This window comes from Aethalodelphis obliquidens, unplaced genomic scaffold, assembly GCF_003676395.1.
Source record: "Aethalodelphis obliquidens isolate GAN/ISIS:26980383/991018 unplaced genomic scaffold, ASM367639v1 scaffold103, whole genome shotgun sequence".
Lineage (NCBI taxonomy): Eukaryota > Metazoa > Chordata > Mammalia > Artiodactyla > Delphinidae > Aethalodelphis > Aethalodelphis obliquidens.
Genome location: NW_020838047.1, coordinates 604,781 through 630,012, shown reverse-complemented (window position 1 = coordinate 630,012; position 25,232 = coordinate 604,781). Strand labels below are relative to the sequence as shown.

General features: G+C 41.3%; 1 protein-coding gene across 6 annotated transcripts in view; it reads left to right on the top strand.

Moving 5' to 3' along the window:
• Positions 1-25,232, top strand: part of CLCN3 (Cl-/H+ antiporter 3) — an 83,354-nt gene that overhangs the window by 16,038 nt on the left and 42,084 nt on the right. Inside the window, exon 1 of one of the 6 annotated variants that reach the window (XM_027096529.1) lies at positions 19,028-19,172. The exons of 4 other annotated variants lie outside the window; for them this stretch is intronic. In XM_027096529.1, coding sequence (XP_026952330.1) covers positions 19,094-19,172 — 79 coding nt within the window. In that variant the 5' untranslated portion in view covers positions 19,028-19,093. Of the gene's footprint in view, positions 1-19,027; positions 19,173-25,232 lie in introns of those variants that run through there. One more of the 6 variants, XM_027096532.1, reaches the window with a different exon arrangement.

Below are 25,232 nucleotides of genomic sequence, written 5' to 3'. Positions count from 1 at the left end.
ATATTATATATAATTATATAATTATATAATTATAACCAATAATTATAGGTGCTCTGGATGATATCTTCACCGTAGTGTATTTAGGTTTTTTTGGCAGGCAGGTAGTCTAGGATCCAATTACAATGATCCCATCAAAGATGGAGAGAATTTTCAGCCTGGTTTCAGACTTTCTGAGGGTTAGTCTATTTTGGGCTGACTTTATTTTTAGGGCACAGCCCCTTGAGGATTTTAGTAGAAAGCCTACTAAAGTGTGTTTACGAAGACTTTCTCTTTTTTGGGCCCTGAAATTCAGTTTCTGTCTCTCTGGCATTTTGAAACTGATGACAGCTCTGCTTATCATTTTAGTCTCTTAACCACTGCCGTGTGCTTGGTTTCTCAGCCTCTTGCTCACGAAGTTTAGGAATTGTAGATATTTTTAGGGAAAAGCATCATGGCATGAACTGTTCTCTTTTCTCCAGGATATTGGCCCGTTCAAGTCCACTTGCCTTGGTGGTTTTGTCTCCGTGGCCCCGTGAGACTGGCGAAAGCTCCCAGCTGGGCCTCTCAGTCACGGTGCTGCTCTGAACCAGGAAGCGACTCAGGGCAAACAGTGACCGAGGCTGTTAGGTTTACCTGTTTCACTTCTTCTCTCAGTGTTGGCACTTCAGGTTCTCACGCCTTGTATCTTCTCCGGCTATTTTGTTAAATGTTCTTTGATTTAAAAACAGCAGCAGCAGTATTTTGCTGTTATTAATCATTGGCTCACCTCATCATTGATGGAGTTTTTCCTAATTTTAATTACAAGTTATAAGCCAGCTAAACACATGTATTCATAATTTGAAAAATCAGGTGAAATTTAACAGCACACCCACTTTTCTGTGTTTAAGTAGCTCCTTGGCCCTGTGTGTGAAACAGAGAAGTAATGCAGGGCAGTAGAAAGACACAGGAGGACCTCGCTCTTTCTATCTTTCCACACTGCCGTCCAGTGTTGGTGATGTCTTCACTCATGGTTTTCCATAGGACACAGTGTCACGTAGGAAGGAAGCGGCAAGGGGGGAAGAAAGGGTCTTTTTTTGTTCTTTTTTTTTTTTTTTCTCTATCACGGAGGACAATTTTCTAGAACACAGAACACACTCTTACGTCACTGGCCAGAAGTGGGTTACATGACCACACCTAGACTGATCACTGACTAGGAGGCTTTTTGACTGGTTAGAACAATCATGATTTGTTCCTTGCAGTTAGGCACATTACCAACCAAACAAAATTAAGGTTCTGTTAACAAGGGAGAAGTTGGAATGACCATAGGGTAAGCAACCATTAATGTTTCTCATACAGAGTCTGTCCTCTGAGTTAGCCTAGTTGAAGGTACAAGTTGTGGAACAGTGGTTGACGACAACTATCTAAGTGTCAAATTGGGTGGTACAGATTATAAATTTTACATCTCGAAAAGAGGATATTATTTGAATACCTGTTTAGTATTGTGGAGTGTTCTGGAAAGGGAGATAATGCATGAAGGCCCAGCGGTAGGAAAAGATATTAGGTTGTGAGACAGCGAATGTCCTGGGTAGGATGGTGATACCCTTTCTTTCAGCAGAGCCGAAGTGGTTCTGTTCACAGTAGCTGGGAGAGGACAGTCCTGCGGTAGAAGTGCGGGCCTCAGCGAGACCTCCCTGCCCGGGTCAAGGCAGGTGCCCAAGAAGAGAGCTCATCTCTGTGTCTGCTCTGTGTGGAGCATGGAAATAGACAATGGACAAGTCTGTGTGTGTGTGTGTGTGTGTGTGTGTGTGTGTGTGTGTGTGTGTGTGTGTGTGTGTGTGTGTGTTATGCGGGCCTCTCACTGTTGTGGCCTCTCCCATTGCAGAGCACAGGCTCCGGATGCGCAGGCTCAGCGACCATGGCTCACGGGCCCAGCTGCTCCGCGGCATGTGGGATCTTCCCGGACCGGGGCACGAACCCGTGTCGCCTGCATGGGCAGGCGGACTCTCAACCACTGTGCCACCAGGGAAGCCCAGTTGAGTCTTAAATATTCTTTTATGACTCAATATCTCTCTAGAATACCAAAGAATAATTAATCACTGGAAAGAACTGGTAGTGTTTGGCGTATGTGTTGAGTAGAAATCTTATGTTCATTGGCTTTCAAGTTGTAGACCTGAACTTACATCTTGGCTCTGCCAGTTACTCGCTCTGTAACCCTTGCAAGTCACTTTGCCTGAGTTTTTTCCTCTGTAACTAGCAGTGGTACTCTTTTCTCCTGTGTTCCTTCCCCTTTAGGTGTATTAGACTTTATTCCCCCAACTTGAACAATTTTCTTTTAATTTAGCGTTCAAGTGAGATGTCAGGAACATTGCTGGTAGTATTAAAAAGAGATATAGTTCTAAAACTAAAATACGACTCTGGATTAGGATTTAGGTTGTAGAGATAAACCACTTTGGACTCCCCTGACTCCACTGGATAATTGAGTTACTTATTTGTTACATAGCTAGCCCTTGTTTTGAAAGCAAAGAGATGGACCCAAATCTCAAAAATGAAATCAGCCTTGTCTGCTCAGAGTGAATCCTAAATAATCCAGAACACACTGTGACTAAAAAATAGAAGTTATCCTTAGTAATGATGACTAATTAGTAGTGTCGAAAATCTAAGCTAGTGAAAAGCTGAAAAATTACACTTGATAATGTATTTATATTAAGTATATTGAGTGAGTCACTTTAGTCTAAAATTCAGATTCTTTGGAAAATGCAAAATTTTGCATTACAAGTAGCAGGAAGAGAGTGCCAAGGTGTTGTTGTCAGAGTTGTTTTCATTAAAGAGAACCATAAGGTTCTTGCTTCACTGAAGATGAAACACACGCGCGTTCCTCTGTACAACTGAAGTGTTATTCTTAAATGTACGGCTCTCACTGGGAGTAAGAGAACTGGCTGACGGGGTAAAAACTAGAGTCGGCCACTGTTCAGCAAATGAACTCTCAACGGTTAATTCGTGTTAATGATGGTAATGAGTTTAACATTTAGATTCTTCTATCCCTCTTCGTCATGCGTGAATTGTGAATAGTATGGCTTACTTGCTGTATCAGGAGTCACTCCCAGCTCTCTAGATTGTGTGTGGATGGTAGTGTCACAAACCGAGAGAGGAAGTGGGCAAGGAACGGTGGCATCCAGAGGGCTTGCTCCTGATTGCTTCCGTTTCCTGTCTATAGGGAACCTTAAACCAACTCGGAAATACTAAATTCAAATGTCAGGTGTTATTTTTTTTCCCAAGACCTTGGGACATATAATCACTGGGAATGGAATGCAGAGACATCACACAGATGGTTGTATTCTGTTTCACATATGTATCACATCCTGAGCCTCAGAACTCAGAAACCACGTACAGCTGCATGGGCTGAGAGGTGGGCCGTTCTGTTCTAGGTCTTGTGACCCTTCCACCTCTGCTCAAACTTAATTTACCTAGGGGCTTCCCTGGTGGCGCAGCGGTTGAGAGTCCGCCTGCCGATGCAGGGGACACGGGTTTGTGCCCCGGTCAGGGAGGATCCCGCACGCCGCGGAGCGGCTGGGCCCGTGAGCCATGGCCGCTGGGCCTGCGCTTCCGGAGCCTGTGCTCCGCCACGGGAGAGGCCACAGCAGTGAGAGGCCCGCGTACCGCAAAAAACAAAACAAAACAAACAAACAAAACACTTAACTTAACCTTCTGAGCTGTTACAAGAGACTCCAGCATTTTCATTTGCATATCTACTGTTAGATTTAGCTTTATTCAAAATGTTGTGATTTTATTTGTCACATACCCTCTGGGTGGTGTGTTTGTCAGAACTGTCTCTACTAGAAATTTCAGCAGGAAAGGCCTGGCGAAGTGGATGCAGAGGGACCATGCCAGAAGCTGGCTGACCATCTACAGGATACCTCTTAGGATTTGGCCAAACCTGCCAGTCCAGGGTCCAGTCCTTTGTCCTGCTAGACACAGAAGCATGGTGTCAGCCCCAGGAAACTGAGCTGTTTCTTAGAAGTGGATTCATATTAACCAGGATCTTACATCTTGTTAGGTAAAAGTGCGAATGTATTTACAGTGAGTAATATACTAATGCTTTACTTCATTTGAAAGAAAGGACGTAAAGCAGCGTATAAAGGTACACAAAATTCAGTAATTAACATAAGCATTTGAGAAGGCTGAAGCAAAAGGAAAACAGGTTGAAATGACATAAAATGTAGAGATGAATGAGGCCAATGAAAACATTAGCGATATATTACTTACTTTCTGAGGGGGGACTAGGAATTTGGCTCTGAGCTTTGTAGCAGCAAGTGAAATGAGGGAACCTGTTTAGTTAAGTGATTCACAGTGTTTATGAGAGGAAAAACCCAATCAGTTTCTCAGCAGAAGCCCTATTACTGATATTAAGATAATCCATTTTTGAGAAACATTATGAAGTGGTTCCTGTCTATGTACTAGACTGATTTTTCAAGACTTTGCTTGGAGTAAACAGCAGTGATTTTCACAGGGCTTTTGTGATAACATCCATCAGTATTGCTGACTTGAATCACAAGACCTAATTCCACAAGGGTACTGTATTATATGGTACAGGCATTGATTATTTATGATGATCTGGCAGGATCCATAGGTGTATCTTAGAGTATCTTGGAATAGATGGACAGTATGAAGAGTTTCAGAAGTCATCAAGGTATATTATTATCGTGATTTTTTTTTTGCTGAAGGTTTGATATATATTAGATAGCAGTGATTTTAGAATTATATTTCGGAATTATAACGGAGCTATTTACTTACATTCAGCTCGTTTTCCTTAAGAAGTTGAAAGGCCTAACAAAACCTAAGACTGAATAGAAGCCGCTAGAAGGCCTCTTAATGAAAAGTGGGCAGGGTTGGGAGTCTTTGTTTTGAAAATAATTTTGTGCCTACTGGAAGTCATAGGTAAATGATTAACAGAAGGTCCAAAACTTATGTTCCATGTGACAAGATCATGATGATTGCAGCTATGATAGATTTTAAAGGGAGTAGCTACCACAGACATTAAAAAAAAAAAAAGTATTCACAAAATGCCTGGCTTTAACTAATATTTAAGTATACCTTTTAAGGCAATAGTTCTCAGACCTTTTTGTTCTCAAGATCCCTTTCTATTCTTAAAAGATTATTGAGGACCCTAACAAGCTTGTTTTTTTTTTTTAAATGTAGGTTATAGCTATCCATATTTACCGTATTAAAAATTAAATTTCAATCCTTTATTAATTCACTTAAAAATAACAACTAGTTATAACATTAATAACTCTTTTTATGAAAAAATAACTGTTTTCCAAAGTAAAAATAAATTGAGTGAGAAGAGCAACGTTTCATGTTTTTGTAACTATCTCTAATGTCTAGCTTAATAGGAAACATCTAGATTCTTAGATCTGCTTCCTCATTCAACTTCGTGTAATGTGTTGTTCAGTTGAAACCTATGAGAAATATGTAAGAAAATTTGGCCTTATACAAATATATAGTTAAAGAAGAAATAATTTCATAGCCTTTGCAGATCATTGTGGATATATCCTTCTTTGATACTACACCCAAACTCGGCAGAGGGTAATTTCTTAAAGGTTAATTGCAGTGTGGTAAGTGAACCCATACTAATAAACTTTCTGTGTTGCGTTACATTAAAATCCATTGGCCTATCTTGTGCTTTTGAATGGATCTATTACCCATGCATGCTTTTATAATATGCATTAGTCATTTGGAAATTGAGGCAGTGATTTATCAGTTTGCTAGGGTTGCGGTAGCACAGTACCACAGACTGGGTGGCTTAAACGACCGAAATTAATTTCCTCACAGTTCTGGAGGCTGAAGGTCCAAGATGGAGGTTTTGGTTGTTCGTTTCTTCTGAGGCCTCTGTCCTTCGCTTGTAAATGGCAGTCTTCTCCCTGCGTCCTCACATGGTCTGTGTATATCTGTGTCCTGATTGCTTCTTCCTTGAGGGTACTAGTCCTACTGGATGAGGCCTTGCCCCAGTGACCTTACTGAGCCTCAGTTACCTTTTTAAAGGCCTTACCTCCAAGTCTGGTCACATTCTGAGGTGCCGGCGGCGAGGGCTTTTATCATATGCGTTTGGCAGGACACGGTTCAGCCCATAATTCAGATTTATGCAGATCTTGCTAATGTTCACACATTTTATTACAGAAAACCAACAAGTCACATTTTGTTGCCACCAATCCCACAATCCCATCAGAAGTCTTTAAGTGCTGGGCAGCTGTCAGGCTCACACTGGTGAATACAAGTTTTCCAAACTTTAATTTTTGCTTTTCCCCAAGAAGGAGCCATTGTTCCACGGTATACACAAAAAAGACTTTGTGTATTCTTCCCATTAAAAGGGTGTATACTCAAGAGTTGCTGTTTCGTAAAGCGAATAACCTTTACTGTTTTATGAAGGACATGTGGAAGGGAAACAGGCCTTTGTTCTCTGGTGGTGATGTGGTGGCACAGAGTACAGTGCCTGCTCGTCCATCTCGGTGCCCCTGCTTGGCTTTGTGCTAGGTGCCAGCCGTGTACCTGCTATTACTCATGTACCATAAATACTGTAGAGTGAAAAAGACAGATGCTGTTGTGGAGGCTCACTAACCCTCCCACCCCCACTCCGAGATCCCTGGGGCCTGTCATCAGGTTACTTTACATGGCAGAAGGACTTTGCAGTTTTGAGTAAGTGAGGAATCTTGAGATGGAGCGATTTCTCTTGGATTATCTGGCTAGCTCCTTGCAAGGCGGAGGCAGGAGGCTGAGTCCGAGACCCGAGGCTGGGGTACTAAGAGGAAGGGGGCCGCGGCCCAACTGGAGAAGGAAGCTGAAAAGGGCAAGGGGAGAAGTCTCCCCCGGAGCCTCCAGAAGGAGCGCATCCCGGCAGACACCTTGATTGTACACGCCTGACCTCAGCAGCTGGAAGAGAGCACGTTTGTATTGTTTCAGACCACTCAGTTTGTGGCAGTCTGTTACAGTAGCGATAGGAAACTGGTGCAAATGTATCATTTCAGTCATACACAAATGTGTTATTATGAAAATGTTTTAACCCCACAGACCCCCTGCAAAAGATCCTGGGCATCTCCGGGGGGGGGGGTCTGTGGGGCACACGTGACCATACTGTGAGAATTCTGACTTAAGATAAGCCCGCTGCAAAATGCACATTGGGTGACTGAATAAGGTGACTTGCTGTGTTGTATTATAAGCTATAAGAATGGAAGGGCTTATATAAAAAGGGTAAAATCTGTTTGTATAATGTGATCCCAGTTCTCTTAAAATACTATATACACACACATACCCCGCACAAATTTGGAGGGAGATACACCAAAATAATGATTTTTTTCCCCTGGGTGGTGGATTTTTTTTTTTTTAAATGCTTTGCAGTGTTTTCCAGATTGTCACCAATTTGTCTTCAGATTTATAAAACTGAGCCAGAACTTCCAACTCACTATAAGGTGTATTTGTCAATGTAGGAAGATAGAACATATTTCATGAATAGTTTAACTTGCTTTATAACTTAAAATTTAGCCATGTGGCAAATGGGCCTTCTTTGGTTCTCTTGTGCTGGGCGTTGTAAATGTCAGGTTGGGGCTTGTGCCTGGCCGGCATATCTCCAGGTCTTTGAACATGTTTCCTCTGCCTGTAATAGCAGTTAGTACTGTGCTTTGCTTCTCAGGTTACACCTCACGCCCCTAGAAGGCCTTCCCTGACTTCTCAGGTTTGGCTTAGGGGCCTCTCCTGTGTTGTGAACTGTGTTGCTTCTGTTGTATGTTTGCTTTCCTGACTTTTCTTATTTGTTTTGGTTGTAGCTTGCCTTCCTCCTAGACTAAGCCCACTATCTTTCTGTCTAATTATCCTACTAATTTGTGTTGGCCTGTAAGCCATTAATTTTTCTGTCTGCATTGTTCTGTTTAGAGCCGATCCATTATGTACTGATGACATATCTGAACTCTTGATGAGCAATCTTATTTTCCTTATTTCTGAATTTTGTGGGGCTGGGATATTAGTGAACCGTGGACAGCCACGGATGTTGTTTATTTCATCCTCCCTTCTTACCGTGTTTGATATATTGGCATACATCCAGTAGAAGCTTGTTAAAAGTTTGCTACTTTATAAAATATTCATCTGTTTAACATTATTAGCTAGTCTTATTTTATAGTGTTTAGGAGTCTGTTTTCCTTTTTATTTATTGAACGAATATTGGTGTATTGAGAAAAGTTTTGGTTTAACTGGACATCTATGAAGCCAGTAGGATATTCAGTGGAGTGGTAGGAACTGTCATTCACCCATGTTGTTACAGCTGTATTGCACAGGGGCCGAAAGTGGCAGTGTCATCATCATCCAGGAGGGAAAAGGCACAGGATGGAATATACTGTCTGTGTTAACATCCAGCTCCCTGACGGTCGTCACTGTCATCACTTCTGTTTCTCATTTTTCTTATCTGAAAAATGAAGACAAAATATCAAATCTATTCTACCCACCCAACTCAGATTAGTTTTGAAAACAAAATAGAAGAATATAGTAAAAGAAATGGTGCAAATGTTGCTGTTATACCTGAGAGTCCTTTGTGGCAATTTTGGCTTGGGTGCTCAAAGGTTAAACTTACTTATACTTAGTGTAGCCATTAAACAGATTACATCATGACATTCACATAGATTATCCTGGGTTCACAATAATCTTATATGGTTAACTTCAGGGCTTAGTGATGACTTCGCTTGACTTGGAGAAATGCTAATTCTAGACCTGGGGCAGGGAAAATACAAGATGAGCGCAGGGTATGTGTAGTACCAGAGGAAGGAAGTGCTCAAAAACAGAAAGATGAAGGCATGTCAAAGGAACACTGGAACCAACCTGAGAGAGTACCTAGTGACCAAACCTGGAACCACTTGAGCAAAAACCAATAAAGTAGAATTGGATTATAACCAAAGTGTAAGATAAATACAAATGAATACATATACAAATAAATAAATGGGGGGGAAAAGACAAGTCTCCCATGTAGAATTACAAATAATTTATGTAGCTATTCTACCCTCATGGAGGAGGAGCTTAACTCCTACCTCCTCCTTTGAGGATGGGCTAGACTTAGTGACTTACTTCCAAAGAATGGAGGAGGGGAAAATGATAACCGAGTACTGGATGTTCCCACCAGCACTGAGGCCATATGGATGTCACATACGCCCAGTACGTGACGAGAAGGGCACTTGCCTTTGTGATATTCTTTCCAAAGACCCATAACCCCAGCCTAAGCACAAGGGAAACAATAGACAAAGCTAGACTGAGGGCATGTTTTGCAGGACAGGGTCATGAAAAACAAGGAAAGACTGAGAAACTGTCAAGACCAGAGGAGTGGAGGGAGATGCATTGACTAAATGCAATGTGGTGCCCTGGATGGGACCCTGGAATAGAGACAGGACAGTAACAGAGAAGCTGGTGAGCCAGAGGATGTCTGGGCTTGACTTAGTGGTAATGTACCAATGTCAGTTGCTTAGCTGAGCAAAATGTGCCCTGGACACATAAGATGTTAACAGCCTGGGAAACTGAGCGAGAGGGATTCGGGACCTCTTTGTACAATCTTTGCAACTTTTTTTTATAAATCTAAAATTAGTCCAAAGTAACGTTTATTGTAAAATATGGGTAGGAAAGAATTAACTTGTAAATAATAAAAGCAAATGTGCTTATTGCAGAAGATGTGAATGAGAAAAGGTAGTAAATTGAGATCACTTGTAACCCTACTACCCATGGATAGCTGACTGTTTTCGTATCTTTTTTCTAGACTTAATTCTATGTATAATCCATTCAGCAAATAATTCTTAGCCTCCTTTATGGGCCAGGCACCATGCCAGGAGCTCGGGATAGAGCAGCAAACAAGAATGACGTCTCTCTCATGGAGTCTGTGCTCTACTGAGAGAGAGCGAGCACCGTTAAAATAAATGATAATCCCACAAGAACCAGTTACAGTGGTGTTGTGGGAAATGCTGTAAAGAAGCAGTACGGGCGTGAGGACATGTGGTGGGGGGGAATCTAAGAAGCACCATTGGAGTCGAGAACTGGAAAATGAGGGGTCGGGCAGGTGAGGGAGGGTGGAGTGGGGGCCCTGGGAGTTCAGGTACAGGTGCAGGTACAGGCGGGGGACCCTCAGGGAGGAAGGAGTTAGGAGCTAGAGGCGGGAGGGGCTGAGGCTGAAGAGGTAGTTAAGCGAGGTTGAAATCCTGCATTTTAAGGTTTGGGCACTTTTTCCTAAAGAGTGATGGGGGAGTAATATGTTAGTAATTTTAGAAGATTATTCGGCTGCCGTGTGAGCAGGTGGGTTGGAAGGTAGTGAGAGCAGGGAGGTAAGTGTGGTAGGTCAAAGGGAGGTGATGGTTCTCTGACGGGCAGAGTGACAGATGCAGAGCAGACGGATTCAGTATAGCTTCTGAGGTGAAATCAGGCAGACATGCTGATTGTTTGGATGTGGTTTTGGGGGTGAAAGGAGAGTTAAGTGTTCTGTATTCCTAGCGCATGAAGCTGGTAATGCCATGTATGAGGCGGGACCTTTTTCAGTTAATATTAAAAGCATTGCCTTATGTACAAAAGCTTACCTTAATAATTTTTAATGGTTGCATAATATTTGAATACATGAATGTATTCTAAATTCCTAGCAAAAATTACTGGGAGGAAGGCATTTATTAATATCTGTTTATGTGTAGTGAATACAGTGGTTTGCAAATGGATGGTAGGATTGTTGCTAAAGACTCTAAATGCTGCTAAGACAGTTGGAGCTGGTCGCTTCCTGTGAATAAGAATAATGAAGTTCTTTGATGTCAGCTGCAGGTAGAAAACATTAATAAAGTAAGCCAAGAGGAATCTTTTGGTGAGCTCAGTTCCTTGCATGGAGATTTGTAAGCAAAACCAAATTACTGATAGTGTCAAGTTGTGGTATAGCTCAGAAATCCAAGAAATGGATTCTGAGTTAGGATAATCTGACTTTGCTACAGGTCTTCAGAGGTTACGTTTGTTCATGATGTCATCAGTAGGTGACAAGTTGATTTTAGTTTCATCGGGCATCTACCTATGACATTGGTGGCATGGTTCTAGTGAGTGAGGCATTTGGCCCTAAAGTTGAATCTGGCAACATAAATTCAACCCTTTAAAAAACATGAAATGGTTACATCGTGAATCCTCAGTAAAGGGTTTTTTAGAAATTCTTAAAATCAAATTAATAAAACACTGCCACTACCATTTAATGGTTATCTGTCAGCAGAAGGTCAAAACTCTTTCAAACAGTCTACTCAGAATTATTTTTAGAAATGAGCAAATAATTCTAGGGTTCATCTGATACTTATTCTGAGCAATGTTCTTAATACATATGACACCCTTCACATTCTGTTGACAACTACCTTGTAAACATTTTCTGCACCTGTATTTCCTACTTAATACGTGTGGAGTAGGGGACTTTGCAAATTTGTGTGCTTGGATAAGGTTTAGGTCACACATTTAGGGAGAACTAACCCATACTAAGTTTATGAAGTGCTGTAATTCAAGATGTTACTAATGAACTAGGAAAAAGAACTTGGTATTGTAAAGTGGTGTCTTGGTGAAATTAGCCTAAAATACCAATGGAAAGCTGATCAAATACTGGTTGGATATCCTAAGGAATGTCATTGGAAAGAAGTGAGCTTAGTTTTGATTTTCATATATAGAGCCTGAGGATTTGTACCTCAAATGTCACCTGTAATGGTTGTCTTGCTCCACAAAAAGAAGTCCATAGAAAGTTAACTAAAATTACTCGGTCAATGAATAATTGTTTGGTACATGCACTCTACCCCTCTTACCCTAATGTCATGATGTAATGAATTGACTTTGTTCCTGTGCACGTAGAGCATTACTTATGAACTGTTCTTGGGAGAATTGAGAAAATAGTCGGTTAAATCCCGTTTTGTGTTGTGGTTCCAGTTAAAAATTTCAGTTGAAAAAGGCTTCAGGAGTTATGAACTAAGCCTATAAAATCATCAGCTGAAGTAAATACATAAAATCATAGGGAGTCTGTGGACCTGTTTAAACAGTTCTAAACCACTATCATTTAGAGGAAGTTCTTTGGAAGAATCTGTGCTTAGAACAAGTGAAAGTCAGTGTAGATACTTATGAACCTGTTATCTGTAACTGATTGACACTGTAAATAAGATTTGACTAGAGGGGTTTAGGATAGGGAAGAAAAAAAGAATAATAAATCCACACTAAATGTTAGTAGAATTAGAGATATTTAGGATAAATTTCTAACTTTTCAGACTTTTGAATTGTGAGGTATAACACACATCAGAAAAATGCATAAAGCATACTTCTGCAGCTTAATGAATTATTACAAGGCAGGCACCTTTGCAACCCACTCAGGTTAAGAAAATAAAGGATTACTGTACTCCAGAAGCTTGCTGATGACAACCCCTTCCCTTTCCCTAGAGATAAATACTGTTTTCTCTTTGTCTAGTCACTTTTTTAACATTACTTTATGGTTTGAGCATCTAAGTATGCATCAATGGGATTATAATTTAGCTTTGCCCTGTTTTTGAAGGTTAAATAAATGGAATCATACAGTAAATTTTTTTTTTCCTTGCTTTTTTAAAAAAAATTATTTATTTATTTTTGGCTGTGTTGGGTCTTCGTTGCTGCGCTCGGGCTTTCTCTAGTTGCAGCGAGTGGGGACTATTCGTTGCGGTGTGCGGGCTTCTCATTACGGTGGCTTCTCTTGTTGCGGAGCACGGGCTCTAGGTGTGTGGACTTCAGTAGTTGCGGCACATGGGCTCAGTAGTCGTGGCTCGTAGGCTCTAGAGCACAGGCTCAGTAGTTGTGGCGCATGGGCTTAGTTGCTCTGCGGCATGTGGGATCTTCCTGGACCAGGGCTCGAACCCGTGTCCCCTGCATTGGCAGGCACATTCTTAACCACTGCACCACCAGGGAAGCCCTGTTTCTTGCTTTTATGCAGCATGATTTTGAAGAATCTTCTTTGCTGCAAGTAGTAGCGTTTATGATGTTGCTCTAGACTATATCATTCTTTTTTATAAATACACCACAGTATACCTACTCATTTTACTACTGATGGATCTTTGAGTTCTTAACAGCTTTTGGTGGGTACAGACAGTGCTATTTTGAATACTATCCATGTATCCTAGTGGGTATGTGCACAAATTTCATTGGTCTGGGTGTGAACTTGTTGGGTTGTAGGCTATGTTCTCCGTGGTGGTGTTCTACTTTACACTCAGGTAAGCATGTATGAGAGCTTCCCTGGCTCCACATTCACCGATCACTTGATGTCCGACTTTTAAGTTTGTCCATCTGCTGGCTAGGTTATGGATTCTGATTGTGGTTTTAATTTGCATTTCCTTGGTAGCCAAAGAGATTCAGCATCTTGTCATGCTGATGAGCCATTTGAAAAAATTTTTGAAGTACCTATTCAAGTCATTTGTTGATTTTTCTATTGCCATATCTGCCTTAGAGGTATGTAAAAGTTATTTATTTCCTATAAACAAGCTTTTTGTTAAATGTGTTATAAATATCTTTTATTCTGTGGGTGGTATTTCACTGTCTGTCTTGGTCTGTTTGGGCTGCTATAACAAAAATACCACAGACTGGGTAGCTTCAACAACAGACATTGATTTCTCACAGTTCTAGAGGCCGGGAGTCTAAGATTGAGGCACTGGCTGACTCCATGTCTGGTGAGAAGGAGCTGCTTCTGGTTCATAGTCTGCTATCTTTTTCTTTGTCCTCTAGGGAGCTCTTTGGGGTTTCTGTTATAAGGGCACTAACCCTATTCACGAGGGCTCCACCCTCATGATCCAGTCACCTCCAAATACCACTACATTGGGGATTCAATATATAAAATTTTTAGTTTTCAATATATAAATTTTGGTGGGGGCTTCCCTGGTGGCGCATTTGTTGAAAGTCCACCTGCCGATGCAGGGGACACGGGTTCGTGCCCCGGTCAGGGAAGATCCCACATGCCGCGGAGCAGCTGGGCCCGTGAGCCATGGCCGCTGAGCCCGCGCGTCCGGAGCCTGTGCTCCGCAACAGGAGAGGCCACAGCAGTGAGAGGCCCGTGTACCGCAAAAAATAAATAAATTTTTGTGGGATACAAACATTCAGTCTATAACATTCTCCTAATGGACAGACATGAACAGATGTTCTTAATTATAATGTGGTCATAATCTTTTGTGTTACGGCTAATACTTTTTGTCATTAGAAAAATTTCCCTACCCTGAGGTCATGAAGATACTTTTCCCTATTATTTTGTAAGAGCTTTATTTGCCTCTCACATTCAAGTCTATAACCATCTGAGTGATTTTTGTGGGTGTGTATGGATAAGGGTGTATTTAATTTTTTTTTTTTCATGGAGGTAGCCCGTGGTACCAATGCTACTTACTAAAAAATCCATTTTCTTACCCACTCTTTTATAGAGCCACCTCTGATATATATCAAGGGTCATATGTAAAGGAGGGTCTATTTCTAGACTCCCTATTCTGTACTGTTGGTTATTTTTCTAGCTTTATGTCAAAAGCACTCTGTTTTAATCACTCTACCTTTATAAACAGTCTCAGTGTCTGGTAAAGCAAGTCCTCTCACCTTATCTTTAAGAGTGTCTTAATTATTCCTGGGCCTTTTCATTTCCATGTAAATTTTAGCTGAGTTTGTCACAGAAACTCCTGTTGGGGTTTTGTTTTGTTTTTAAATTGAAGTATAGTTGATTTACAGTATTGTGTTAGTTCCTGTTTTTTTTTTGTTTTTTTTTTTTCCTGCGGTACGCGGGCCTCTCACTGTTGTGACGTCTCCCATTGCGGAGCGCAGGCTCAGTGGCCATGGCTCACGGGCCCAGCCGCTCCGCAGCATGTGGGATCTTCCCAGACCCGGGCACGAACCTGTGTCCCCTGCATCGGCAGGCGGACTCTCAACCACTGCGCCACCAGGGAAGCCCTGCAAGTCTTTTTTTAAAGGAATTAAAAAAAAAAAAAAAAAGTATGCAAATCCTAACCCAAAGAACATTGAGCCAAGTTCTGCATTGGGGTCTGTTTTAACTAGTCTTCAGCTCTGGGTTGCTGTTTTTCTATATATATTGCATTATGTATGTCTAAAAGATGATAATTCTTTTAAAGGCTATTACATCTAAAAAATAAATAATTCCTTGTAATCAATGATCTTGTCTATTTCACATTTCCCCAATTGTTTCATAAAAAATTGTACATTGAAACTGGTTGATATATCTTTCAAATCCTTAAAAAAATTCTATAGGGCTCTCCTTCCCTTTTTTTTTTTTTCTTACTGTGTATTTGTTGAAGAAACGAACAAATCAGTTCATTTGTTTCCCATTTTGAGTTTTCCTGATTGTGTTCCTGAGCTGTCATTTAACATGTTTCTCTGTTTCCTGTATTTCCTGTAAATTGGTAGTTAGATCTAAAGATAAAAAACATTTTTGTTTTTTATTTTTTAAGCACTTCTAATGTTGTAGATTTCTTGGATCATGTGGGTTCAGAGGGGCTTGAAGGTTGAACATTACATATAGTTATGTATGTGTAGTTATAGTGCATGGTTATAATCATATAATCATGCCCTGTGCCTCCCTGATTGTCACACCTTCAGAATCCCACATCAGTTTGAGGTTAGAATGGAGGGTGTATTTGGAAGTAGAAGTACCTCCCCCTTTTGAAATTCTAAGTCCTTTTTTATGCAGAGGTTCTGTCCCACGTGTGGACTAAAAAAAAAAAACAAAACCGCAGTGTGAGAGTTGTGAGTTAAGTTTTATTTGGGGCAAAATGAGGACTATAGCCCGGGAGACAGCATTTCAGAGAGCTCTGAGAAAGTGCTCCGAAGAGGCTGGGGTTAAGGTCAGTATATATGTGATTGTGGCGAACGGGGAGTACATGCAGTCAAACACGTATTTTTTGCAGAAGGTTTCTGCTAGTCACGAGGAGCAGACGTCACCAAGAAAGATTTTAGTGCTTTTCTAGATACGAGGAGATGCAAGAATTGGGCTCATAAAATCTTTTCCTAAAAATATCTATCTGAAGACCTGTTCTGCCTGTTTTCCCCAGAGCCCAGAGTGCCTGCCTCCTTCGTGCTCTCCACCCTGAACTCCTCTCAGGGGGTGCGGAAGGTCAGCAGCCGCAGCGGCTCAGGATTTGATCCTTGTAGAGGTAGATGGCAAGTGCCAATTTGTAGGTGACATGAGCATTCCCCTGCCCTGCACCACAGCCGTGCCTAGGAGTTCTTGAATGTGTCTTCTGCTCTCTTTAACTGTAATTCAGCTTCTTAGTCTGATAATACCTAATCTGTGTCGAAGTCCTCTTCGGCCACACCTTCTAGTTTACCTCTTCCCTTTCTAAAGTGTAATTGGAAAGCACCTTAGCCTGAATAATAATTCTTTTACTTTAGGAGAAAGTGGCAGCCATGGACCCCATAAGCATGAGAAATGTGTTCATTTCTGCAATTTTTTTAATTTTCAGATTTATCATTACAAAAGTAATCATTTATTTCAAAATTAAGTAATTGTTTAAAATTTTTAAACAATGTAGAACTTTATATAAAGTGAAAACTGAATGTACCATCATCCTCCCCACTTCCACCTCATTCCTTCCTCAGTGATAATTGTTAAGTTTGGTATATCTCATTTGAAACTTAACTCTATACAGATACACGGCATATTATATATACATGCATACATATACAAATGTTTTGTTCTTTAAAAATATTCAAAACTTTTTACTTATGCTACAAAACTTTTATCTATGCAACACTGTCAATGTATTTTATAGGGGAGGTATTCTTCCCCTTCTAGTTAGTGTTAGCTAGCTATCATTTTCATTTTTCCTGTATGACCAAGTTGTAAATCAGGAAAAACAGGTTAAGAGAGTGCCTACAAATTACCCAGAAAACTTGTAGATAGCTTTTCATTTTATAAAAAGGCACGGTAGAGGGCTTGCCTGGTGGCGCAGTGGTTGAGAGTCCGCCTGCCGATGCAGGGGACACGGGTTCGTGCCCCGGTCCGGGAAGTTTGCACATGCTGCGGATCGGCTGGGCCCTTGAGCCATGGCCACTGAGCCTGCGCGTCCGGAGCCTGTGCTCTGCAACGGGAGAGGCCACAACGGTGAGAGGCCCACGTACCGCAAAAAAAAAAAAAAAAAAAAAAGCATGGTAGGATGTAAGTAGTATAAAAACTAAATTATTTATAAATGCCATATAGCATATATTTTTTAAAAGTCTTATACTAGTAGAACTTAACACACCAAAGTACCAAAAAGGACCAAATTTATACTTAGTTAATTTAGCAAAGTTAGCTCTTTGTTTAAAAGTTCGCTTTCCTTGTTTAAAAAAATCATTTCGGGGTTTCCCTGGTGGCGCAGTGGTTGGGAGTCCGCCTGTCGATGCAGGGAACACGGGTTCGAGCCCCGGTCCGGGAAGATCCCACATGCTGCGGAGCGGCTGGGCCCCGTGAGCCATGGCCGCTGAGCCTGCAAGTCCAGAGCCTGTGCTCCGCAGCGGGAGAGGCCTCAGCAGTGAGAGGCCCGCGTACCAACAACAACAACAACAACAAAAAATCATTTCGGGTGGTTGGGGGCTTGGATGGGACAGGGTCGTGCCAGGGCGGGGGGGATGGCGGGGAGGGTGGAGTTGCTGGGCTCTGACGCCTTTCTCCATGCAGAAAAAGGAAAAAAATCATTTCCAAGAAAATTGGAAAAATACAGAAAATAGAAGGGGAAAGCCACCCATGGTCATTTCATAAATGTTAATAGCCAGAATCAGAATTAGATGGAATTGTCCTATGGCAGTAACTAGTCTATATTCCTTTCCCAGAACCTTTTCTCCCAAATCCCAGGTGGGATTTTATAAGAAAGTATGTCTTTCTGAGGTTCAAACTTTTTGAAATATAAAAACTTTGTTTAATCTAAGTTTTAAAAAGTTCCCAAATAACTAAGATGTACTACACAAATAGAATTTCTCTCTTTACTGCATCTGAGTCCTCTCTTCCTTCTCTCGCCCCCAATTCTCATATAAAATCATTGAATTGGAGTAGACCTTAGGGTTGGCTCATTCAGTACTTAGGAAAACAAATTTTACAAAGCCTCTGAGTCCTGTGGAACTGCTTCTAATGAATAGCATATTTTTGATTAGTGGCATCGTCCTGCCATAGCTATTTCAGAAGGAGAATCTCCTAGTGTAATCACCTGAGAGCCAGCTGTAAAAGTTTGAACTCAGCTTAAATGAGCATCAGCTTTTTTTTTTCTTTTGGTTGGAATGACAGTTTGAAACAAAGAGTTCCTTTATTTCTGAATTTCATAAAATGTCTAGCAAAGAGACAGAGTGCACTTTGAGACATATTTCACTAAAAGCCTTTTTATTTTATTTATTTTTTAGCACAACAAAAATCTTTGTGAGGTAGGAAAAGAAGTCAGGAGAAAGGAAATCTCCCACCCAGTACATACATCTCTTTTTGCAGTTTCACAACTAGCCAAGTTATTTACTTAGGATGTTACGTTTCTTTCTCCTCAAACCTGGAATGCCTTACTAGCCAGTTCCTTGAAGGAAGGAAATAAGAGGCTGCTGAAGGGGATTAGTACCGATCCAGTTACTGAAATTTTGAATCCACAGTAGCACATTTTAGATAATTAGGAATAGGCTTTTAAACCTAAGTTTCCTGAAGCCTTAGGTATGTTCTAGGTCTTTATGATTCACGTGACGTTACCACCTACAAATTAGTGTATTTTTACTGTAAAATCACACGGCCTTATTAGTGTCGCTCGCATGTATCTCCATTAGGAGTGAAAAGGTTCATGCGTTTTGGACACGCAGAATTTCCGTTTACAGCTCTGTGTTGGAAACCGAGAAGTACGGTTTCTGTCGCCGTCCTGTGGTTGCCCCCTTGCTGTGGAAGCTGTTTGGTCTGTCACCCCCGGGCTTAGTCACCGTCACACGTAGCAGGGCCTGCTTGATGGGGAGGCGAGCCCGTCGCTCTAGCAACCGTGGCACCTTGGTGACGTCAGCCCGCGGGGCTGCGCGCGCCGACCGGTCGGGCATGGCGGCTGCCCAGCCTGCTGCGGCGGGGCTGCGGGGCGCGCGCGGGCGGTGAGCTCGCGAGCTTTCCCTCCGCTGTTTCCTGCGGACCTCGGCCATGGACGCCGCCTCCGACCCCTACCTGCCCTACGACGGGGGAGGAGACTGCATCCCCCTGCGGGAGCTGCACAGGCGAGGTAATGCGGGCGGGCGGCGGGGCTGCTCCCGGGCCGAGGGTTCGAGGGCCTTGGAGGGTCCCGGTCCGGCTGTTCCCTGCGTGCGCATCGCGGCCGCCGTCACAGCGCGCCCCAGTCCTGCTGGGTGGCGCGGGCAGTGGCGCTTCTCCACCTTACTTCACACCGCGAAATCCGGCGCGTGTCCCCGTGCCATTGGATTTCAGCTGCTGCCGGTTACCGTGGAGCCCCTGCACCCTAACGTCAATTCCTAGGAGAAGCTCCTACCTGCCTTTTAGAACACTTTCAAATGGCAGTAGAGAGGAACACTGTTTTATATGAATATTTTTATTTAGCATACATTCAGCTGATTAACTACATTGTCTTCCACAGGTATCTGGTAAAAATTTATATGATAAAAACATATGGGATCATTTTTACACATCAGAAAAAATAAGAGTCAGTAGTTTGTAAAAGCCAGAAAAGCGCCCAGCATTCATGTAAGTCTTTCGGCAGGCACTGCCAGAAATGGTTACATGTTAATTGAACTGCCCTTTTTTCATTTTTCTTAAACTGATTATTCTGAAAATAGACTGGCAGTTCTAGAAAAAAAAACTGAACCTCAAGAAAAATCTCTTAGCTAGATGACTTCATTTACGAGCCACATTAGTTTGAATTTCCTGCATGATATTATGAACTCCTTTTGTAAGCAGCGAAGTCATGATTTTCCTGAGCATATTTAGCCTCTTATTTAAAACGTAGTTTGTATTCTGATAACAGCTTTCTTTAGTATTAAGTTCCATTAGGATGAAAAATGGTAATATATTCAACAAATACTTATCGGTTGACTTGTGTCTTCTAGACAATATTTTAGGCTCTGAACAGTTGTAACATTATATATCCCATAGTATTCTGTTGTTGGCAAAAGCGTGCTTTTCAGATTTTGAGAAAAACTATATGAAGATTATGTTATATATTGTGCTTTCTCTTAATTACCTTTTTAGTAAAATATACATATATAGGTATATATAAATTATTTTAGAACATTTGGGGAAATACCTAAAAGCATAAAGAAGAAAATTAAATTTTCTCATAATCTTAACACCTAGAATTGTTGGGTTTGTTTGTTTTTCCAGCTCTAATGTGTTCCTGTGCTTTCCTTTTTTTCTGTGTTCCCATCATGCCTTTTCTGGTAGGGATTTCTTTAAACAGGAAGCAACCTGAATGAATGGTGACTGTTCAGATGTCACAGTATTTGCTAATCAGTAATTAAACTGTGTTTTCTTTGAGCTGTTTCGACCTCCGTTTGTTGATTTATAACAAACCAGAAGACCTGGGGTTGGGAAATTGAAATTCCCAGTGTTAGCCGTGGCAATCTTTTACATGACTTGGCATATGGACCCCACCTCTGTATAAGGTGTGCAAGTAATAAGAAGTAAGCCAAAGCTTATGTGCGAGTAGGCATGGTTCCTGGTATGATTATTACTAAACTAGAAGCTTTTGGCTTCTATTATATTTTCACAAATAGTCCTTTAGGAACCTTGCTGAAGGTCTAAGTCAGTCCCACTCTTGGCAGCTCAGATGGGTTCCTTATCCCTTGACAAGACCTTCCTCAGCCAACCTAAGCCGTTTTGTCTGAGAGTAACACTGTGTCTTTGTAGTACAGGTCAGTTGGTTATTAGGCTCACTTGACCGTTCTGTAGCATCCTAGCATCTGTGGGTAAGAGGTTATTTGTGTTCCATAATTTATGACCTTTTCTGGCCATGGGTCAAAACAAAGGAACTGGAGATGTGGAGACAAGCAGTTAACATGAATCAAGAAAAAGAATCAGCTTCCCTGTAAGGACACAATTGCAATGACTAGAAATATCTCTTGGGGCTGGAAAAGAGCGAAGAGGCAGATAACTCAAGTATAAAATTGTAAAGCATATCAGTGAAGGAAATAGACTGTTTACTGAATCCCTGAGTGCTAGGGTTAGGAATTACCTTTGCGGATAAATTAGATTTAATGCTCCTTGTCCAGGCAAGACGGTAAATATGACAGTTCCCACTTAAGTGAGTAATACAGAGACTAGAAATGGATGTAGATTAAAAAGAGAATTAAGGCTTCCCTGGTGGCACAATGGTTAAGAATCCACCTGCCAATGCAGGGGACACGGGTTCGAGCCCTGGTCCGGGAAGATCCCACATGCCATGGAGCAACTAAGCCCGTGTGCCACAATTACTGAGCCTGCGCTCTAGAGCCCGCAAGCCACAACTGCTGAAGCCCGCATGCCTAGAGTCCGTGCTGCACAACAAGAGAAGCCACCACAATGAGAAGCCCGTGCACCGCAACGAAGAGCAGCCTTTGCTCACCGCAACTAGAGAAAGCCTGCACGCAGCAATGGAGACCCAGTACAGCCAAAAATAAATAAATAAAATAAGTAAATTTATTAAAAAAAATAGAATTAGTTAATATATTGTTGATGGATTAGAAATTAATATGTCATTTTAGAATAGTTATCTTTGGGAGTAAATTTCCTGTCAGACACTATTAAGTTCTTTCATAAAATATCTCTTCCATTTTCATCGGGGGGTGGGGGGAAGAAAACCTTTGGTTTATTTGCATTATTAGTTTTATACTTTAACTTTTTTCCTTATTTGTTCATGAAGTTTAGGTAGTTTGGAGGTTGAATTCTTTTTTATCCTAACAGGCCCTTATAGTGCATTTGATCTTTGGGACTTTTAGCATTATTTGAATATTGTTTCCTTTGAAGTTTGTGTTGAGCTCTCTTGTGTGTGTAAGGCACTCTCAGGTGCTGTGGAGAACTGGTGGGAGTAGTAATGGTGATATTAATAAAAGCTAATACCTATACACTGTTCTAATAAGTGCTTTACGTGTGTCAGCTCATTGATGTGTAACAAATTATTTTAACCCCTGTCACAGACTGTGAAGTAGGAACGGTTATAATCCCCATTTTCCTGTTGACAAAGCTGAGGTAAAGAAATGTTCAAGGGGCTTCCCTGGTGGCGCAGTGGTTGGGGGTCCGCCTGCCAATGCAGGGGATACGGGTTTGTGCCCCGGTCCGGGAGGATCCCACATGCCGCGGAGCGGCTGGGCCCGTGAGCCATGGCCGCTGAGCCTGCGCGTCCGGAGCCTGTGCTCCGCAACGGGAGAGGCCACAGCAGTGAGAGGCCCGCGTACCGCAAAAAAAAAAAAAAAAAAGAAATGTTCAAGAAAAGTCAGGATTCGGTGCAGATGATGAGACTCATAGTCTGATCGTGGAGACCCACTGCTTTGCACTGTGTATGTCCCTGTGATAACTTGGCATGTGCAGTCTGGTAGCGTAAGAAGGCTTCCCAGATTTACAGACAAACAAACAAAACCCCAAGGAAGCTAATTTCTCGTGAATGGTACAGACTGCATGTTCTGTGAGTCTGTTTTGGGGGGGTGGGGGGGTGGAGACCAGTCTTCTTTTGAGAAGTGTTATCAAAGTCGGCCGAGTTTCCACGTCCACAGGGGATTTGATACGCGTTCCTGGTGGGGAGGATAGGCTAGTAAGTGCTCTGATGGGACCAAGTGCCTAGTATGTTTTTCCCTGATTAGTTTTGTTGTGTCACTGGGTCGGCTAAAGGGGTCCTTTAGGAAGGTAGAAGAGTGCCAGATCCCAGAGGAACTTGAATGCTAGACTAACACTGGTCTTAGACCACAAGAGGTGTGGCTTTCCTTCTGAAATAAAGTTTGAGGTGTTTTTTTTTTTAAATTTATTTAAAAATTTTTTTTGCTGCGCCGAGCAGCTTGCGGGTTCTTAGTTCTCTGACCAGGGAATGAACCCGGGCCCAGAGCAGTGAAAGCGCTGAGTCCTAACCACTGGACCACCAGGGAATTCCCAAGGGTTTTTTTGTTTTGTTTTTTAAAGCTTCTACCTGAAATCATTTCTTGACATCCATTAGCTCAGACATATATTTAAGTAAAGCTTTTTTCTTCCTATTATAATAGATGAATTTGTTCATTTTTATTCCCTCCTGAAAGTATCAGTAGTTAGCATTTTTTGCACGTTATTTGAAAATCCAGGTGTTAGATTCTTATTGCCACAGGGGCATTCTGTAGATTCTTTGTAAAATTATTTTAGGATTCGAGTCGTTATTGTACTTCTCTTACCTTTAATCTTCTAGCCAACTAGAAAATTAAATCTCTTCTTACAAATTAATTCATCTGATGTCAAAAAGTCTTTGTATTCTAAAATAATACTATAAAACAAAGCCTATCTTTAGATTTATTTTGCCCACAGTATATGAATTTAAAATCTTCAGTTAAATGTGTTTCATATTACTACCTCTAGCTCTGTTTTCTAAAATTAGCTGACACTTTTAGTATGGTTAATTTTATACCATCTCATGGCTTGTTGTAAGTTAAAAATGCTTTGTGTTTCAAGATATCAAAACGTGAGCAGGTCTCTTGCCACGTAGATTAGGTTTGTGATTTTGGCTGTTTTCCCAGCATTGAGGTCTCTGTTTCGTGCTGACACGAGGCCACAGGAGACTGGTGGCTTAAATTGTATTTTAGAGTTTTGTTTTTGTTTTTTAATAAACAGATGTTTAATTCATAGTTTTTTGGTAGTTCTTTACAACCTTAACTAGATCAAAGATGGATTTGCTTTAGTTTGTCAATTTATTCCCTCCACCATTTAAGAGAGCAAATTCCATGAATCTTTTTTTCATGTAATCTACAAATCATCTTATGTGCAGAGATAATAAATGAACATGGTACTTGTTTCCAGTTATACAGATGTCTTAATACCCACTTTATCATCCCTACCTAAGAATGTGGCTTTTTATTTTGGGCTGTCAATAGAACAGAGAAGGAAACAGTGAATTGGGTAATTTAGCGTTGCTACTTACTGGTCCTGTATCTTCTGTCAACTTCTTTGCCACTTGGTTTTAATTTCCAAGGCTTTGCCGTTTAAATAGGTGGCAGTTAAGTATGACTGTGAATGGCAGAACAAATTTAAAGAGTAAATACTTTATTTATCATATTAATTTATCCAGCAGATGTCCCGTTGACCACCTCCTAAGTACCAGCACTGTGCTGTTACACTTTTAATCTTCCATTTGGAAATCTGCTGACATTCTGGGACTTCCACTATCAACTTACAACACTCACTTTCCCCTCCCTCACCAGGGTGACCATTTCTTATCAATAGGGTCACAGAGGGAGGAGAAAATCCACTGGGGACTAGACTTCCTGCTCTTAATACACAGCTGAAACTGGGCTGTCAGGGAATATGCAGAATTTTAGATTTCTGCCTGCCTTATTCCATAATTTAAAATAAAGGCATATATGTTTTATGTGTGTGTGATAGCACAGTAATCTGCCTATGAGCTTAAATGGCAGGGATCACTGCTCTCAAATCTTTTGAGATTGACCCCAGCGGTAATAAGCAATAGTCTTAGTAAACAAATATATACCTACTTTTGCATGTAGAGCTATTATTTGGATATTCCCCTTTGAGAAAAGACTTAGACTGCGGAAGAAGTGTGATGGTGAAATTTACTAATAAATTAGTTCACTCTAAGGTGTAACAAGTACTATTTTTTTGTAGCTCAGTTCAGCAAATATATATTGAGGACTAGTGGGTGGGAATATAAAGGTTTTTATTTGTGGGAAAGCAGACAATTTCATTAATGTCTGTATTTCTCTAGTTCATTGTTTGTCAAATTACAGGTTTCAGCATGTTGGGTTGTGACAAATATTTAAAAAAAGAAAAAAAAGAGGAAGGAAGGAAACAGAAAGTAAAAATACCAGAGTATATGCCAAATAGTAAATATGCTAAACTTTGGTTTTACTTAGGTGCATATCTGTATACTGTGTCAGTGAGAAATATTTCTTGCTGTGGGCCACCGTTAAAAAAAGTTTGAAAACCAGTTTCTAAGTAAACCCCTGGAGGGGCAGTTGGCTCTGCTTCCTGCGCCTGAGATGAGTTTGGAACAACCTGAGGATGAGAATGGGATGTGTAATTGTCACTGACCTCTGCTGAAGCACAGGGATGTGAGTGCTGGTACCAAAGCAGTGCCAGTGACAACTTGTGCAGCAGACTTGTGGTC